Source organism: Fringilla coelebs (assembly GCF_963513975.1).
Source record: "Fringilla coelebs genome assembly, chromosome: 1".
NCBI classification, from domain to species: Eukaryota; Metazoa; Chordata; class Aves; order Passeriformes; family Fringillidae; genus Fringilla; species Fringilla coelebs.
In genome coordinates this window covers 83384965-83404234 of record NC_140028.1, presented here as the reverse complement: position 1 = coordinate 83404234, position 19270 = coordinate 83384965, and the positions used below count along the sequence as shown (strand labels likewise).

The 19270-nt window shown below is 39.4% G+C and overlaps 1 protein-coding gene across 1 annotated transcript in view; it reads right to left on the bottom strand.

Annotated features, from left to right (window-relative positions):
- Positions 1-19270, bottom strand: part of PHLPP1 (PH domain and leucine rich repeat protein phosphatase 1) — a 136579-nt gene that overhangs the window by 53446 nt on the left and 63863 nt on the right. Inside the window, exons 2-3 of the mRNA XM_084210833.1 lie at positions 10281-10477; positions 8125-8250 (exon numbers count right to left, since the gene is read on the bottom strand). Of these exons, the coding sequence (XP_084066959.1) occupies positions 8125-8250; positions 10281-10477 (323 nt within the window). The remainder of the gene's footprint in view (positions 1-8124; positions 8251-10280; positions 10478-19270) is intronic.

Sequence of the window (19270 nt, the reverse complement as noted above, 5' to 3'; positions counted from 1 at the left end):
CCCACCTGGAGTGCTGCAACCAGGTCTAAGGTCTCTAATACAATAAAGCTGTGAACTTTTTAAAGCATGTCCAGAGGAAGGCCACAAAGATAATCCAAGGTTGCTCAGAGATGCTGCAAATGCCCCGTCCCTGGAAGTGTTCACAGTCAGGGGCTTTGAGCAACCTGGTCTACTGGAAGGTGTCCCTGCCCATGGTGGGAAATTTGGGACTATATAATCTTTAAGATCTCTTCCAACTCAAACCATTCTTTGATATACTATAGATTTCAGACTCTTGCCAGTAAGACTTGCACTGGAAGTTCACTTGTCTGAGTCTCCCCAGTCCCACATGGAGAGGGTGGCAGGTTTTTTTTTGTGTTAAGCAAGAGATTATGCTAGGTCCTCAATTGCTGCTCTATGTTCTTTGACACAGCTGTATCATATGGAGTCATTCTACAATGAGATGAACTCTTTTCATGCCATTATTCCACTGTAACTCAGAAAGGCCTTCTGACCCAAGTGTTTTGTAATACAAATAATCATGGATATAGCTCTACTGGCCTGTGGCCAAAAACTGGTCTCCAGCACTCATTCCCTCTTCTCTTTGGAGACTTTAATCCTTCTCCACTGACTACAGAAGAGGCCAAAGGAGAGTAAATGTCCCTAAAATTAGGTTTTGCTAGTAATTCCTCTCCTTTCTTCCTTGCTGCTGGACTTTGCTTGGAAAGGCTTTCAGTGTTACAGCCACTCAGTTTCAAGATCAGCTCCATTATCACACCTTACACAGACCAAAATTCTGGGCAGTATGTCAGTCCCTGCCATCCCCTCCTGTCCTATGGCACGTGCTCACTGTGGACATTTGGTTCCCCTGAGCTTCATTAAGAGCAACATTACATTAATTCTCCCACTTATTTCTACTCTTTCCCTTCCAGAGATTACTGAAAACACTTTGGGATCCTTCTGGATTGAACACACCTTAAAAGATAACATATACAACACCTAACTGAGATTACAGGTGATGCTTTCCTGTAATTATGCAAGAGCTGCACAAAATCAGCTTCAACAATACCAGAACCTGATTTAGAGGCTTCAAAAGACAGCACTTGAATGCTATTCCAGATGCGTGGGCGATACCTAGTTTTCTGTTCTCACTCCTGGCTGCAATACTTCAATAATCATTATTAACTGAAGGCAGCAAGGCCAAAACAAGAAGCACAGACTCTCTAAATTCCAGCAGAAGAAAAAAAAAAAAAACAAAAACCAACAGTGAAAATGTAATTTCTCTAAAATGAAGTGCTTCAAGTCACCATTACACTTTAAAATCAGCTGAACTGTTTAGACATGCAAAATTAATCAGCTGAGACAAAATATCAGGCTTCCCTCCTGAACCATTAAGAGACTGACTACACTGAAACACACCCAGAAGTGAATTTCCAAAATGTCAACTAACCTCTAATAACAAAGGGCACAAAAGAATAGGCTTTGCAGGGAAAGGGGAGGAGGAAAACTTGCAAGTGTTATCATCAAAAGAGCAAGAAAACCAGCTTCAAGTTTACTTTGCCCAATCTTCTGCTTTCACACTTTAGATGATAAGAAGCCATCACCAGCAAGAATGACCAGACATGACTTCAGAGCAAAGGTCCCAAATACTGAAGATTTCTCACACACAGAGAAAAGGAAGTCAAGTTCCGCATGGAAACCAGAAGTTTGTTTATGTTTGAGTATTTGTAATCACCACCAAAAGGAAGCTGTGGGTTTATTTTTAGGGATCTATTTTTAGCAAAAGCATTATCTCAACATTGTCATTTTATAGTATTAGAGGGAAAAATAGTTTCCTTGTACTAAACTTAGAGTAATCATATTTCCTGTTAAGTAAGGATCAGCTCAAAAAAAGACCCACTAAAAAACTAGAAAATCTTCCTGGGTTCTCTTTTCTTGGCTAGATGTTGAATCAACTTTTCCAAGAGGCTAATTGTGCTGCTTAGTCTCAAGTGTGAAGAAACACAAATTGTTATTCACAAGGAAAATGAGCTTTGCTTAAAGGCTATTCTCAAAAGAAGCCCACTGATGCTGGCAGTATACTAAATTAATTTTTTAGGTCCTATTAGAATAAAGACTCATTTTTCAGCCTCCAAGCTCAACTGGCATAAGAAACAAACCAACTACTTCATGGTCACCTTCACAGTGACCAACCAGCAGGCTCCTGACCTCCAACCTATTCCTAACACACATAAAACCAGGCAGCCACAAATCACAATGGTACGTTCAAACACATAGACTAGGACTATGAAGCTAAAAGGAAATGTCAGAAACTCCTAACTGCAACACAAGTAGTCTGTTCTACACAATTCCGTGTGAAATGACCCCAGGTGATAACCAAGAGCAAAAGGTAAAAACGAAAATGCTAATCTAGAAATTCAAATTGCATGGAAGTAAAATTCTGCACAGTATTCCTCCAGAAGGTTATCCATTGCTTAGGGGGTTTAACAGACACTTGGAGAGGAGACAGTGCAGGCAGTGACATAAAAGTTGTCAGCACTGTAACAAGTAACATCCCAAATATCTTAAAATAAATGACTTTATCCTTGCATATGATCTTTCCCTACACTCACAATTGGGGCTGTCCTGTGATCAAAGCTCTGCAAAAAGGTATTCTGAGCCCATTTTGACCAATAAGCATTAGAAAAGCCTGTCCCTAATGCCTCCAGAAACAACTGAAGCTTGGTAATAAAAATCACTGCAGTGATGCGCTCTGTGAAGACAGCTCATTACAGTATCCAGAAATACATATGAAATAGGTCAATAACCTAGAGGGCAAGCCAAGGCAAATACAATGTAGGGCTAACTTAACAATGAGATTCGTGGCTCCAAGCCTTCTTTACAGACTGGAAGCTGTATTTTGTATTAAAAAGCTCTGCAAAGTCTGTGTTCCACAATGAAGCTGGTGTGGAAGTTTCTCACTCAACTTTTCCTGGTTGACCATGGCTGACAGGAGAAAGACAAATACTAGCATCTGAAATCAAGATGAAGCTATATGCGCAAGTGGATATACCTTATTTCCCATCACTTCAATTAATGAGCAGAATCTTCTGTGCTGAAGGAAAAAGCAGTCCAATGGTTGATGATCTATCCCTGTCTCAAAGGTGGACGAAGCACAGCTGAAAAGCAGGTACATCTTTAGCATCAATTGTTGCTTACTGCATTTTTCTTAGCACAGTTTCTGTAAAACTCATCCAAAAGCTAATCATCTTGGTCTCCTATTTTAGAAATATTTTTGCAGAACTGCAGTCAAGGTCGGAATTATTTTCTAAATTCTGTAGAATTTATATATATAAATGTGGTCTGTAGCACCAAGTCTGTGGTCAGAACTCAAACCTTTTCTCCTCATCAGAAGTAAACATCATATCACTAGAGTTATAGATCAGCTTTACAGGGCTCATACTCCCCTTTTTACAACAGTCTCTGTACACAATTGTCATATTTGTACTGAAAAAATAATTAGCAAACTGAGGCAGATGGTCAGAACTAGATAACTTTAGAGAAAAAAAAAAAGCAAAAAGCAAAACTAATAATTTTGTACTGCTGCTTCAGGTAGGTCTCTACACAAGTCGAGGAAAGATGGAGACTACAGCTGTAGAGGCTCCTGCACTACTTACTTCATAGTATAAACTAAATTCTGATCTGTTTTAATTTTTTGCTAGCTTCACAGTGCAAGTAAACGTAAGAAGAGAGCATTCTGCACTGACATGAAAGGAATAAGGCCAACATGGCAGCACGCCCTTCTCAGCTGAATTTGCAATTCTTGCTATTTTTACCATGTTTTAAACATAATGTACACTGACATCATCTCTCCTTTTTCACAGGCTACAGTTGTTTAGAACACCACATACTTCCATGACAGACATTAACATAGAGATAACTGAAACAGGGAAAAGAAAACATAAAAGCACACAAGAGAAAACTCTTAAATTTCATAGGTATTAAATCTTATTTTTGGACCTTCCTTGTATTTTCAACAGCAGGCCTCTTTTGTGTGCAAGCATGACAACTTATGCCCAGCCAAAGCTGTCCAACTCTGGTCATTGCTGCGCAGACACACAAGGCTCTGTGCCTGTACATCTCTCCCTACCTACACAGACATGCACTGTTACAGCCCTTGTCCTTCATCTCCTCTCTTCCTCTACCTGCCCCACTGAACCAAGCACTAAAGCAGGCAATAACTGTCACATGAAGCTGTTGACACAGTTCCTGCTCTCCTGCAGCCAGGAGGGGAGACAGTGGTTCTGTGGGGTCACATAACTCATCCCAGCATGCCCAGTGGGGCACACTATTTCCAAGAAAATAAAATTCTGTAATGCATCCTGGCATAAGCTCTGCAATACTGAATTCCCAAGGCAGACCTTGACATCCCATTTTAACTGCATGCCTTGGAACATGGAGGACTGCTAATCCTTTTATACTCCCATCCAAACCATCCATATCATGAACTGTGTCACAGGCAACATTCATAACAGAAACTTCATGTGTTGAAAAATTGCTAGGTTTAGCTGTTAGAAACATCCAACAGCAGACCAGATCCCAAATAAAAGCCTCACAACAGCAAGTCCCACCACACCCTAACACTGTATGCGTAACACCCCTCTCTCTTCTACATGAAGGGTGTAGCTTTTTAGCTTTTGGAAGTGGCAAATGAGGAACCCCCATCATGTCCTCCTCACTGTTAAACACATGTTCTTTGCCCTGTCCTTCTGCATTTGACATTCAAGTAGCAAACAGTGGCAGATTTGCTGCGCAAGTCATTGTGCCAGTTCCAGAACCATCATGACAACTTTGTGCAGGCAAAATTCTTTAAAGCTCTGAAGATGTTCCTTTCTTTCCCCTCTGCTCCCCCTTCCCAGTTGCATAAGCCTATTTTTCAACATTTGGCAAGAGAACGAATGCATTAGATCACAAAGGACCAAATCTGTTGCTGTTGTTTTCCTTTTAAGCTTCCTTAATTAGCCCTCCAGTTTTTGGAAAGTAAAAGGAAAGAAATGCACTGTGGTATAGAACTATCAATATTAACGAACAAGACAGATCTCCAGCTTTTAAAAATATTCTGTTTGAGGCTAAATCAGCGTATCTAAAAGTGGCCTATTTGGAATAAGTATGTCACCAAGTTCGATATTTAGGTCAGTATTTGTGCAATAATTCTAGTCTGTCCTGGAAACAGAAGTTCTGTTCACCTCAGGACACACACATATAGGAAAACCAATCCCAATACCTATTCACCTTCCAAAAATTTACAGAGGCAGAGCACGAGAGCAGTCTCGGCTATGATAGATTCCACTGTTAGAATGAATCTGATTATACAGGAGCAATGCTTATTTTTAATTAAATTAAACTCCATTCTCCACAAACACAAATTCAAATCTTTTCTGGCACACACATATTTATTGCAGGAGTGATGCATTATGATTTGTCTCACTCTGAACCACCACTAAAAAGTCAACATTGCCAATATTCTGTGGGGAGAAAGACTGCAGAGCAAGCATTCTTTGCAAGTCTCCTTTCAAGATTGAGCTTGTTATTTAAAAGTTAAAATAACATCATCTTTTAGCTCTTCTGAAGTACACAGAAGACAGATATGAATTGTTTTTTCATAGCTAAAAACTGAATTGAGCAATTTTAATGAAATACTTTACCAGGGATTTCCTTCTGCATTAAAATTTATAATTCAAGCTTTCATTACACTAAGTAAGAATCAGAAGCCTCAGTTTTCAGGAGCACAAAGGAGAAGAACTACTCGGAAAAACAACCACTGAATATAAGTGAACACAAATGTCGCTTCCAGAACAAATGTCATTAAATAACATCTATATTTAAAATACAGTCTTAAATATTATTCATACCAACTCACAAAAGTGCAAGTACTATATACAACACCAGTATTAGAATCTGTAGGCAATGTGTGACCTAGCCCATAGTGAGCAACTAGAAGCTAAGTTTCAGAGCCATAATACCTCCCTTCCTAAATTTGCTTGCTTTTAGAAACACACTGCTTTACACGGTATTTTCTTAGTTAGCATGATTATTTCAGCAGCTTTGAACTTGATTAGTTCCCAAACACCTGAGGCAGAATACCTCATATAAATGTTTCCCAGCATAATGTTTGCCTGAACTGCAGAGCTGAAGATTCAACTTTTGTCATTTCTTTATACATGTAAATCAGGTGTGGTGCACCTTACAATTAAGCACTTTGACACAAACAGCACCAGCTGGAAGAAATCTGAGTTACTTTTGCAGCATTACTAGTTTCCCTGTTTCTGTTCTTCAGAAACAATGTTACTGTGCAGCACTTCCCACAGGAAGTGCCTTGCATATAATCATGCTTGTCCCTGTTTTTCTGTCTCAGGACAGGAACCCCAAACATCAAGAAAAGAACCTGAAGTGGCAAAATGCTCTTTGAAAATCCATGAATGCAGAATGCCAATTTTCAGGTTTGGGAGCTGGGGAGTTGGGGTTTAAAATTACTTTATTTTTCCTCGAAGCATGTTTTACCAACTAAAAGAATAGCATAGAGAGTTTCTTCACTTCTGACAGTCTGAAAAGACACTTGAAACTATGTATCTTCTTTCTACACTTACATAAGAATGGGAGGTTATCATGAGTGCATGGGGATATGTTCTCATGCTGGCTATCATCCCAATGCTGTTAGTCATTTGGGTGAACCAGAGAGAAAGAGAGAAGCACAGCATGGCACAGAACAAGCTTATGCTGCCAGTAATTCAGAGGGGCTTTCTGGCCATTTATCTCTAGCTCTGAAGTTCATTGTTTTCCACTGTTTTCCTCACTCATTAGATTTGCCTTTCATTTATCTGATGTCAAACCCTCTGGAGATGAAAGGACACTACTGTCCTAGAGACAGCCCAAAGCAGCAAGGACTCAAAAACCTGACAGACCGTGCCTCACCATCTCATAAAACATGCCTTGGGGATTTTTACCTTGAGGCTTAACAGACCTAAGCAGATATGCCAGAACAGCTTCTTTAAAAATAATTTTAAAACTTACTCGGAAAAAAAAAACCTAAAAGACATTTTAAATGATGCATGTGCTAGAAGGCGCATTAGTTACTGTTTGAAGAAAGTTTGACATCCAATCAAAGCCTTTTAAAAAGCCCACAACCTAGGCTGTATCCTTGGCAATCAGCTGGATAATACATTATTGCAATCTAAAGACAAAACAGATCTAGTGCTACATGAGTGTCTCCAAGTACTGCTACATAAAACTAAGTTGGCTTTTACATAGTAAAGAGCATGGAGAGTCCTATCAAGTACACAACTAGTGAGCAGCTTAGGGCCAACTACAAAAAAAAAGAGCATGCTGACAGCACAGTAAAAAAACTTCAGTTGTAGTATGAAAAATATAATGGTTCAAGATATATAAAGCTTTAGCAAAAAAGTGGCAGGGATTAAGAGATAAAACAGACAATTGCAAAAATACCTTTCAGCAACAGAAAGTGGAACTGAAGAGTTAAACAAAAAAATGAAGGCCCTAAACTCCTATAATTAATTGTGTTCTAAGCCCAGTATAAAATTTACTTTACAACGGTTTTAGTTAGTAATCTTTTTTCACTGATAGAAAATTATTTGCTTATTACAAATAACCCAAAAATCAGTTATTAAACTACAGAGGGGTTCAGCAACACTTCAAAGCAGGAAAAAAAAATCCTTTATTCTAGCAATTTAATATTTAGGTTCTATGTAAGGAATGAATTTTTAAAACCCTGACATTACTTTAGGTTTCAATAACACTGAAAAAAATGTTTTTTAACTGAAATGTTGACAGTTATATTTGTCATCCTTGTTGTTATAATGATCTCAGTAGATTCATCGGGCTGATAAGAAAATGGAAGAAGTTCAGTACAGCACTTTGCTTACACAACCTCAGTAGAAAGAAGTGTTGGTATAAGTGCAGGAAAATTCGCCTCCCTGCTGCCTGTTACCATGAGCTCTCAGTCTGGGTATTTCCATACAACATGAACAGCAGCAACAGCAGTTCTTGACAATCAACCCAGAAGAGGAACAGTATTGCTGCATAGAGAAGACTGAACTGGGGGAAACTCTCCCAACATCGCAGTCACAGCAGAGTGAGCAGCATTCTCACCTTTGATGCTTGTCGCAGCCATCGCAGATATTCAGTGAAGTTATCGAAACAAATGTAGTAGGTCTGGCTTTGAGGTCCAGAGGAGCTAAATGCTAAACAGTGCTGGTGCTTTTTCACTTCTTCCACCTATGGCAGAGACACAAAACTGTGAGTCAAGAATCAAAACTCTCTTTGCAGAACTCCCCAAGGCAAAGTTCAAGTGTGCCCAAGAGCAGATCATCAAGTACAGCTGGACTAACCATCTCAAACACCCAAGCTGGATCTTGGGTGTCAAATATCCATGAAATCTACATAAGCAGGAGTGAGAAAAGAAGGACAGAGCTAACAGAGAAAACCACCAAGAACATAAACATTTTAACAGAAACTGAACACCATAAAAGGTTTTGCCAGTGAAACGCATTTAAGGCTGTTTTTATGCAACCTAAAAAAAAATACAATTTTTACTCCCCGGTTATTAAAAACAGGCTTAACAAAATGCTTCTCTTACAGCCCAATTAAATTCTTTGGCATTTCTCAACTTGTTAAAAAACACTCAGAGTACATCATTCTGCTACCATACACGAGAAGTCCCACACAACTTATGGTCTCAATGTCTCAGTACAGCATTTTGGAAAGCCTTTGCAGACCAGGAAGTGCAGAGTATTTATGGGGATGAGGAAGAATATTTTTTGAGCAATAATTTAAAAAACACTTACTTCTGTGCCAAGCACCCTCCTCCCAAGCTTTGTCAGCAGAAGCCCTCAGTACATTTTTCTGAGCTTAGTTATCCTTTTCTTTTAAAATTTGTTGTCAACTTTCTGCTTAACACAGTCTGCATGTTTTATATCACGTAAGGCATTTCTATGCAAAAGCTGCTTAGAAATTCCACATTAAGCAATTAAAATGGTATATAATCTTTTCCCTTTTAAAATTAAAAAAAATATATTGAGACAAAAAGAATATCTCAAAGAGAAGGCTGATGGGAACCTTAATCCTGTCCTTTCCAGCAATCTACAGCCAAGAATACAACTCACTCTCCAGAGTTCACACACTGTTGCCAAAAGAAGACAATGTTTCTACTTCAGCACCTCCCAGGAAGAGTTGGAGAATCAAGGGAAGAATCATAAAAGAGGCAGGAAAAACAGCTTGTAGAAGGCAGCTCTGCTTTTCACACTGCTAGTATAGAATATTAATGAATCAACTCTAGTCTGCATATATAATACTGCAAAGTTTGTTTCTCTCCAAATAACTCTTTAGAATTCAACTTACCAGTATGTAAGACAGAGGAGGATTGCTTAAGCTATAAATTCATCTTCAAGAGTATGATTCTCTTCCCATTACCTCAGTTAAACAAGCAAATAATAGTTTTCTGAAACACTGCTTAGGTTAAAAGAGTGATGTAATCTTACTGTCTTCAGTACAGTTTCCCAAAGGAGTTAAGGTTGGAAGGGACCTCCAGAGGTCATCTGGTACACCCTGCTCAAGCAGGTCCACTTAAAGCCAGTTGCCCACAACCATGTCTAGATGGTTTTTAAGTATCTCCAGGGGTGATGGATATACCATCACCCATCTGGGTAACCCATGCCAGTGCACAGTCACCATCCCAGTGGGGAAAAAAATAAATTTCCTTGTGTTCAGTCTGGAAGTCCTGGGTTTTAGATGTAATCTATCAGAAAAAAGTCCGGTTTTAGCTTTTCACAAGGAAAAATGTTTGTTGCTGTTAGCTTACAACAGACCACTATTCATACAATGCTGAATACTCAAAACTCCCACTATGTTCAGAATCAGCCTATGCCCTTATTTGTTAATTTTCAGAACTTACGAATAACCCAGCATGGATAAAACTTGGATGAGGAGGAACGGCAGAGATCATACACAACAGACCTGCATGTATCCTCTGGCTGTATGCTACTGGATATATAAACCACTTAGCAGGGCACACAGGAAAAGGACACTTGTGTCTTTTGTGCATCCATTGCTTTTCTTTGTAGATTTAATTCAAATATTCTAAACCATTAAATATGACTGACCATAATCAAAAGTCATTTATATACTTTGAAAATCCCACTTATAGAAACAAGCTTCTGGAGGGTCAGAATCATCCAAATTGAATGCAATCTTCTCTTCATCAAGAGACACAGGTTAACCAAGCAAATAAATAAAATAAAGTAGCTTACTTTTCCACCAATTAAAGGGAGGACATGCATCTTTCCAGTCTGGCTTTCTTTTACTGATGAGACAATTAGGCATGTTCCACAAAGGATAGCTTGGCGTCTTGTCCATCTGTTGACTGGCAAATGTATTTTCCCTTTTCGAACATTGTACATTCCTGAGAGCTGAATCCGTTCAGAGCTGCCAGTGCTGTGGGGCTTTCCTGAAATAGAAACAAAAGCATCCACTTAATCACAGAAAATCTTTGCCTCTTTCACTCAAGTCATCCTGAGACTTGATCAGGAAATTTTCAAGTTACAAACTGCAGCATGGCAAATGACATACAGCTTCAAAACCGTGCAAAAGTAGGTAATTTAATATTAGCTTCAGTACAGTCTTTTTCCATAGGTAGAAGGATATGACAAGTTGGTATGATGAGGAGCAGGTGACATTAAATAATCTGCAACAACCAGAGAAGCACCAATTAATGGCATCAGCCTTCTCTCTGGAACCTGGAAATTCAATGTTCATCCTCAAATATAAGTAATTGGTTGCTGTTGAGTTCACAAGGCGTGTGGTAACTGCAGAAGGGGTGGTGTAGTGCTTGCTGACCCGTATCTTTGCATTTCCATGTCTCTTCTGGCTATCCTTCAGGTCATGGTTCAAACAGCTTCAAAAGCTTCCCAAAGAACCCAGGCCCTACCTCCCCCAGCCCACACTGCTCAGTCCAAACCCCACAGCAGAGGTAGCACACTCAGCCATTACAGTAGCAGGGGCAACCTAGATGAAACTCCTCAAAGACCCTGTTTTAGTCTGAGTAAAGATTCAGAAAGAGTGAGGTTCTTTTGTCTGTATTACAATGAATTCATTATTTTTAATAATTCAGATTATTAGCATAACTACCAATTAGACCAAATCTGTTAAATGACTTTAAGTCTCAGATTCTATTCATCTAATCTATTAATAAGATTCTACTCTACAGAAAACATCATGAACGACGGCAACACAAAGACAAGCATCTCACTCTGCTCTTTCAGGATGTAAACGGGAGGCACAATTTACTCATTCTAATCTGATTTATCTACACCAAGTTACCCTATCAAACCCTAAACAGTCCAGCCCACATTTGAGTCATCCAAATACATCTAAGTATTTTGCAAACAGAGAGCAGAGCTAATAATGCTCAGGTTAAACCAGTTCAAATTTATGTAAGAACACCAGTGTCAATGAACCTTGGGAGGGAGCTCCCCTGGATAAACAAACCAAAGTGTATGTTGATTTCAAGTAGCTTCCCCACCACAATAAAAGATAAATCACTCATTTCCCCGTAGTAATATTTACCAAAAAATTCCTAAATACAAGGAATTAATAACTCATTAGGACTCCAGAAAAGCAAAGAGTTGATTCTAACAGTAATATTTCGGAGCTGTGCCTACTGATCTCCAGCAGTGACAAGTGCTGCACACTATTATTTCAACTTGCTATTATTCCTGCTTGCATGACAGCTCATTTGTCTCAATGAGTCTGCTCTTGCCTTCAAATTGTCTACAGAAAGATAGAAGACACCTACCACATGCCCTATCCACTGCCATTCTCTCACCCCTGCCTAGCCCATGCCAATTCTTGTCCTTATCTTTAAAAGCAGCCTTTTTGAATCTTCCTGCCAATTTAATGAGCCAACACTTGGCACAGTTACCCTCAAGCCTTGCTCTGCTCTAATAAACATTAGCATTTAGGCTACCAACGTCTGCCAGTTTGGATCTGCAGGAACATCACTGTTGCTTGAAGCTGAAACACTGAAACTTTAATGCCCACAAGGTATCAGCATCAAATTCAAAAATAGGTGCTCCAAGAAAGCAGTAGTTACACTGCCAAGAAAATTCATATCCAGCCACAGAAGCTGTGGATTAACTTTTTGTCTAACAGAGAGAAATGGGACACCTGTTCTGTGCAAGCCACAAGACAACTGATAGAGAATACAAGTAAGTAAATTAGAGCAACTCAGCCTTAACAAACACAAAAGCTGAATCAAACACTACATTTGGAAGATGAAACATTTAGTTCTTAAAGTAACTGAGAATTTATCTAGCTTGTGCAAAATGCCACAGAACACAGATTAAAGAATTAACACACACAAACAACCACATCTCTGTAGTGGAGTAAAAAGTGCTTGGTAAATATTAATAGCACAACTGTATAAGGAATAGCTCTCAGGGGTGTGTGCAGCTGCACCTCTAAAATTTTGTTTTATGATCATCTTCCCAGGTCTTTTTTCTGACTGTGTGCTCTCTAACTTCCCACAAAAAGCAGAACATGCTGCTGACAGAAACCCCTTAAGACTGCAAGACAATCTCTTGGGAAGACAAGCTCATTTAGCATTTCAACAGAACCAAATGCAACTTTCACAAACGTTCAGGAACAAAGGGCATAATTTGCACTTAATCTGGGCCAACCTGTGTCCTGGAAAACACCAAACCTCAGAAATTTTTTAGGAATATCATGGATAGCAAAGAGTATGAGCTCTGGCTGCAGTGCTGCAGCCAAGATGCAGCAGGTAGGAAGCACAACAGCATTCTGGAACAATCAAGTAAGTAGCATTATCCTGCCTAGTCCAGTGGTAAAAAGACTACCACTAGGTACTCACACTTCACATGGGGTACTGAAAAGCTAGTCTTGGAAAAAGTTACAGGGGAAAATAAATGCAGATGCCTGAGAAATCTGCTTTCTAGGACCTCTTGGACTAAGTACATGATGTTAGGCACAACTGGACCTGTAAAACTATTCATAAATCTCTAAAATGTAGTTCCTAAAATTTCATGTAAATTCTCAGTTTGTCAGTCACAAGATACAGTGACAATTAGCATCATTAGTAAAGGTTTACTTAAAAACCTGGAAGTGAGCTATTACTAGAAGTATTCCTGCTAGATATGAACTGTATTTTCTCTCAAACTTCATATTTGACTAGAAAATTACTGGAATAAGAACCTTCAGTTACTCCTACAAATACAAGGGAAAAACCAAAAAAACCCCTTTAAACTCAAAGGAACCCTTCAAAGGATTTAAGGTGCTTTTTCCCAGCAAGTACTGTCCTTTGCTAAGTGAAAGCCAGAAGGTTCTTGATGAGAACATACAGAAATAAACACTGGACCAATTTCATTAAAGCAAATGGTTTCTCTCTTCCATTTCTTGTCTACTTCACTACATAACCAACCATCTGGTTGTACCAGATGATCTTTCAAGGTTCCTTCCAACCTGGGCTCTTCCCTGATTCTCTAACTTGAAAAGCTCATGTTTTATATTGGATCACATGTTGTTGCCTGAGAAGCAATCTGCTCACATATTCAGTTTTCTTCCTGCTTAAGGACTGTCATTATTGATATTTGATAAAACACTGTGATACTATTATCATGCAAGTGGGGGAAAAAAGAGTCAAAAGATACTGGCTTATTTTGATTTTAAACAGAAGTTAATCAAGGACATGCCAACTAGTTGTGGAACTAAATTCCTAAATCCGCCCAAGTATTTTTTGCAGGTAACTGTGAGCAAAAGCTGTTTGAAAAGTAGCAGCCTTGCCTACTAAAAAATAAGCTTGGACAGACTGAGCTTTAAAGAGCTCAGGTATTAGCTGCCAAGAGAACAAAAAAGCAGGAAAAGTTTAAATGACAGTGAGCTCTGCCACAGCAGAAATGGATGGGGTTTGGAAAGAGTGTGAAGCACTCTAAGGCTGGCTCTTCCTCATTTCAGGGAGGAAAGCAGCAGGTGGCAGAGTCTCCTGCAAGAGGGCTCATTCCTGACAGGCTGGGGAGTGGAGGACAAGGGAAAGGCTCAGAACTGCACCTGCCTTTTCTATGACCTGGAAAATAATCAAATCAGAAGGCAAATGGCATTTTTTCTTCCAAGTTTACAGAAAGATGGGGAGCAATTTGGACTACAGCAGAATGCCTTCAGGCCATAAAGCAGATTATGGCATAACTACAGCATCACCACCAAAAATCTGTTGATTTTGAGGTACCTTGCCTCTAACAGTGCCAGTGGAAGCTGTGTTTTCAGTAAAAGCATCAGCAGTTCTGAAATATGTTCCTCAATTTGCCTCACAGACCTCCCATTCAAGATTTAGAAGGCTGCATGAGATTCACATACAGATGAATCTTCAGTTTTAACTAACCCTGAAGGAAGCAAATGAGCTTTCACAGGGGCCTGTGATAATATACCAAAGCCAAGAGCCGTGCAGATAAAATGGTAATGATGATCCTTTGCGACTGGAAACATAAATTTGAATCCTGCCAAAAACTTAAAATATAATTATTGTTGCACTGATCAGGGTGAAGGCAAATAAGCCAGAACATCCAGAAGAGTCACATACCAGAAAATGTTTTTCAAATGCTAAGCCCAACCAAAGCAGTTTGAGTATTTTAGCAAGAAACCATAAAAAGGTTATTTTTCATTCCTGTCAAGTCTCCAAGACTACAGCAACTCCTAAGCACCCCCACAACAGGACTTTTGTTCTGTGCAAGGCATTAGAAGAGATGCCTCAAGGAATTAGGAGTAGACCACTCATTTGGCTATCTTGATATTCATGGCTGAATTCCTCTGTTTTAACTCCTCTTGAGTCCTGAAGGGAAACTATCGGTATTCAAAGGATAAAGAAAAGCAAGGAATTTGATTGAAACAGCAGGACTGTCTTTAGAATCACAGAACTCACCCTGCTTCATAGGAAGCAGGATGGGACAGGAGTAATCTCTCCATGATGCTAAAGAACTAAGATCTCACCACAAGCAGCCTGAGGAAGCTCTGGGTACACAACACACTGACATTCTGCTTGGTGCACAGACTTCAAACTTTATTAAATAAATACCCACAGCCACGGGCTTAGGATTCTGGAGTAAAGCTCTTTATCCCAGCGATGAAAGGCATATGGAATACATTACCATCAATAGTTATAAAATACCAGCTCATTATGGGACATAAAAGTACTTGGGGAGAGAAAAACCCCTCTCTTCAGCAATACGGCTGATTAAGTTGCAAGTACTTAGTATTCCCCCCTGTTTGAAAAGTACAGCCAATAAAGTCTGTCTCTAAAGAACGACTTAAGACATTACCAAAATAAGAGCAGGGAAAAGTGTTGACATAAGAAACACGTTCACTTCTGTGCAGCAGGTCTTATTTTTATTACTAATATTGGTTTGATGGAATGAAAACTAAAAATTCCTCGTGACCTGCATGGTGCAGGCAGCCCGGCCAGCTGGAGAGACTGCCCGCCCCAAGCCATGTCGGGTATTGGCCAGTGGTAAGAGAGGCTTAAGTTATTATTCAGTAGCAATAGTGTCGAAGTTTGAGACTTCTCAGAAGTGACTGAATTAACTCTGAGTGCCTAATTTAGGGATGTACTTTTCCTGCTACAGCTGGGCAGCTACAGAGGTCATCATCCTACTCTGTACAGTGCTGGGCCCCCAACCCGAGGCCAGCACTGCATCAGCCCTACCACATCAGCTGCTCCTTGCAAGGTGTCCCCAAGCCCTTTCAGACAAGACAGGCTGCCTTCATTTCTTGCTTCTCATTTTGACTGAGAGGCCTTAGGGACAGATCATGGTGAGTAGTTCAGCATGGAGAGCAGAGGAATGGCACGTAGGGGCCAGAACTGTGACACAGTGGCTGCTGCTGGAGAGGATGTGTGATCAAACCCACCCGTGGCTTTCAGCAAGTCATTTCAGAAACAAGATATTACACACACAAATATTCTGTGAATATCAGTTCTTGTACGCATTGGAGCAAAAGAACAGCCAAAAACCACAATTCAGTTTTGAAGATTTAGATCTGAATCCACTTGGGAAAGCTGGCCTATTCCCTAGCTGGTCAGGGGGAGCTGGCAGGGTGGGTGGCAGCCCCCGAGTTCACACCTGGAGCATCATCCCCACCACTCACTGAACTGAAACCAGAACAGCTCATCCCACCTTGCCTGCAAACCTGCAAATCAAAGCTCAGCACTGGTCCTGCCCAAATACAAGTGCAAAGAGGCCTCAATTAGCTCAAAACACAGAAAGCCCTTGAGTGTCTTTGCCCACCTTTTGGGAAACTATGCTGCAATTGCTGTTGCTGAAACCTTACTGCCAGATCATTCTGCAGATTTCTACTTTTACTCAAGCCCTTTCATTAAATACAGATGAAACTACTGCCTGCAATGTTTTTGAAGCTTTTCAGTCATGCAAGGCTGCTTCCCCTTTCATTCTCGTCAAACTAAGGACAGCAGTGATGACTTCAGGCAAGCCCCAGTGCAATAAGATAAAAATAAAGCAGCAAGTGAGATTTAAAAAGGAAGAAAGAGGGTGGCAAAGGAAGAAAAAAAAGATACAAGTAAAACCTCAAACTATTGTACTGCTCTCTTTTTTTTTATTTGAAACTTACAAAGAAAACCTACATACAGACACATGCTTATTAGAAGTATTTTTTCTTGTCCCCACTGTCTTAATTTAGAAACAAAGGCACAGAATTAGCAGGTTTTATATTTAACTAAGACCAAAGATTCACCTCACCATCTCTACTAGCAGGCTGCTTTTGCAAAGGTAACAGACCAAGAATATATATCAAAGTTTCACCTGTCAAATGATTCCAAAATTAGCAATTGAATTTTTTCCCTCAAATCTACTTAGACTCTTAAAGATTGCTGCAAGATTTAACACAAGGCTGCAGACTGATTCTATACTGCTCGGTCAAGGAGGAACTTGGAACAGTAGAATGGAGGAACCATTATACTGTTCTTAAGGGCATGTAACTATCAGCATAGTTCCATAGTTTACTCATTATACTCCTCATTTTGCTGCACTCTGTATTGTATGGGTGCTGGGGGAAACTGAAGTAGTTAAGTTTCCTTTAGGAATTAGCAGGTCAAGCTCTACTACTTAAAGGCTCTACTACCTTTTCACCAGAGAAAGAAAAGCAGATTCCAAATGATGAATTTTACTGAACTGTGTTAAACTCATCCTTTTCTTTAAGGAAACATTCACTATGAGACAAAACTGGCAGAGTAGAACACAGACAACCTTTTAGTCTTTGTACAACATGTTCCTCCTACTTTACAGGAAGATCACCCTTAAAAACAAGGATTACCGCTACATGATATGATTCAATAAAACATAGTTAATAGTTTTATAGCCATAATCCTGCCTTCCACTTCAGAGTAAATCCTCACTGGAGGAAAGGTTCATAATGTATTTAATAATTCAGAAAATATCCATCCTTCCCCACTGAGAGTTCAGTCTTTGTTCACTTGGTCATTCCCTTTATCTTGTTCTCAAAAAGACTCACCATCTTGACACAGGAGCTCTAAAACCATGATATCACAGGCAAAATGCAACAAAAATTACTTCTCTGAAAAGTTTTTCTATCAAGTGCCATGTAGATCCATGGATGATGGCTGTAATACCTCTAATATCGAAAACTAAGTATCAAAGTATATAAGCATATATAAGCAAAAGCTTCTGAAGGCAAACCTAACAGTGATTCAGCAGAATTCATTGAAGAGTCGTTGTTAACCAGCACAACTCCTACACTAGGACAACCTGATGAAGGCAACAAGCTAAAGCAGGATATGTAGCAGTGGACAGGATGCTATTTGCAATTAAAAGCATGCAAGCACAGTGGAAATTCATCTGGATTACTATGTAGAGACAGCAAACACAAAACCTTGGAATGCAATTGTTCTGATTGTAGCAAGTGAACTCAAGATCTAGCTGCTTCAATGTTATTTTGACAGATTTTGAAGTTCAGTTTGTACAAGCAAACATCCATTAACACAGACTGACCACCAACAAACTGAAAAGCCACCTGGTTCTTAAATTCTTCATCCCATCTATCCCTACAGACTACTCCTGCAGCTGAAACACAGGTCCTTCACATTCAAACTCTCAGACTTTTGCATTCCCATTCACTTCACTCGTCTGCGGGAAATCCATGCAAGTTACATGCAGGCAGGGTTGTTTAGCAAAATAAAGGCACACTTGATGTCCAAACTTCTGCTTGGAAACAGAAATTTGCTTTAAGCTTTGTATTAAAAATACAGTGGAGATGCAGGCTGAATTCTGTTGTTTTGTTCAAATAACTCATTTTGAAGAAAGGTTATAAAAGGGAGAGAGTCACCTGCTTTCCAGTAGCAAAACTCAATACCAACCCTTTTGGGAAAGAACCATATGTCACCTCTCCAAGGAGAAATAACTGAAATATCCTGAAAATGTACCATCAAGAAAAAAATGTCATCTTCCTCCTGTGCTTTAACAAAGTTGCAAAAAGCTGCAATATTGGTCTAGAGGCTTCCAGGAAGTCTTATCTAAAACAACTTTCCCATCTTGAACTTAGGATTCATTTAAGGAAGCTACTGACTAAGTTCTTCAGTGACATAATCTACCAAGTATTTTTGGTCAAAGTAAATTTAAAATAGAGTTAGTCTTACACTGGGAAGACTTGTGCTAAATTCTGGTCAAATTCCTTACATGTATTTCTTTAAAAGAATACTTTAGCAATATATTTTAAGTTATCCTTTATTAAGATGGCCTCAAAAAACTGCGCTTTCAAGTTATACAGTTCTATGCGCTGATAGTAAAGAGATGAAAATGTAATAGATGGGGCCAAAAAAAAAAAAAAAAAAAAAGACTTAAAAAGTCACCAGTACTTGCCATGACTTTTATGACAGCATGTACAGCTTCTGTAGGATGGCACCCAATGAATGCTCAACTCACCTTTCCCCTTTCTTCCCAATTCAGCCCCTATACAGCACAGCTGAACAAAATGCTGAAAATGCACTTTTTTTCTGGTGAAGTCATGCAAAAATTGAATTCTACTTGTTATACTCCCAACACACAATAAAGCCACAAGCACAGTAAAATCCCTGGCATCCCAAAGGATACTTATCCTGTCTAAAGCAATTGCTGTATTGGCAAAAGCTCTGAGCTAACCAACTGTTTTAGGCAAAGCTTGAGAGTCTTGATGGAATTGAAGAGCAAAATTACACTGAAGTTAGCAGCAG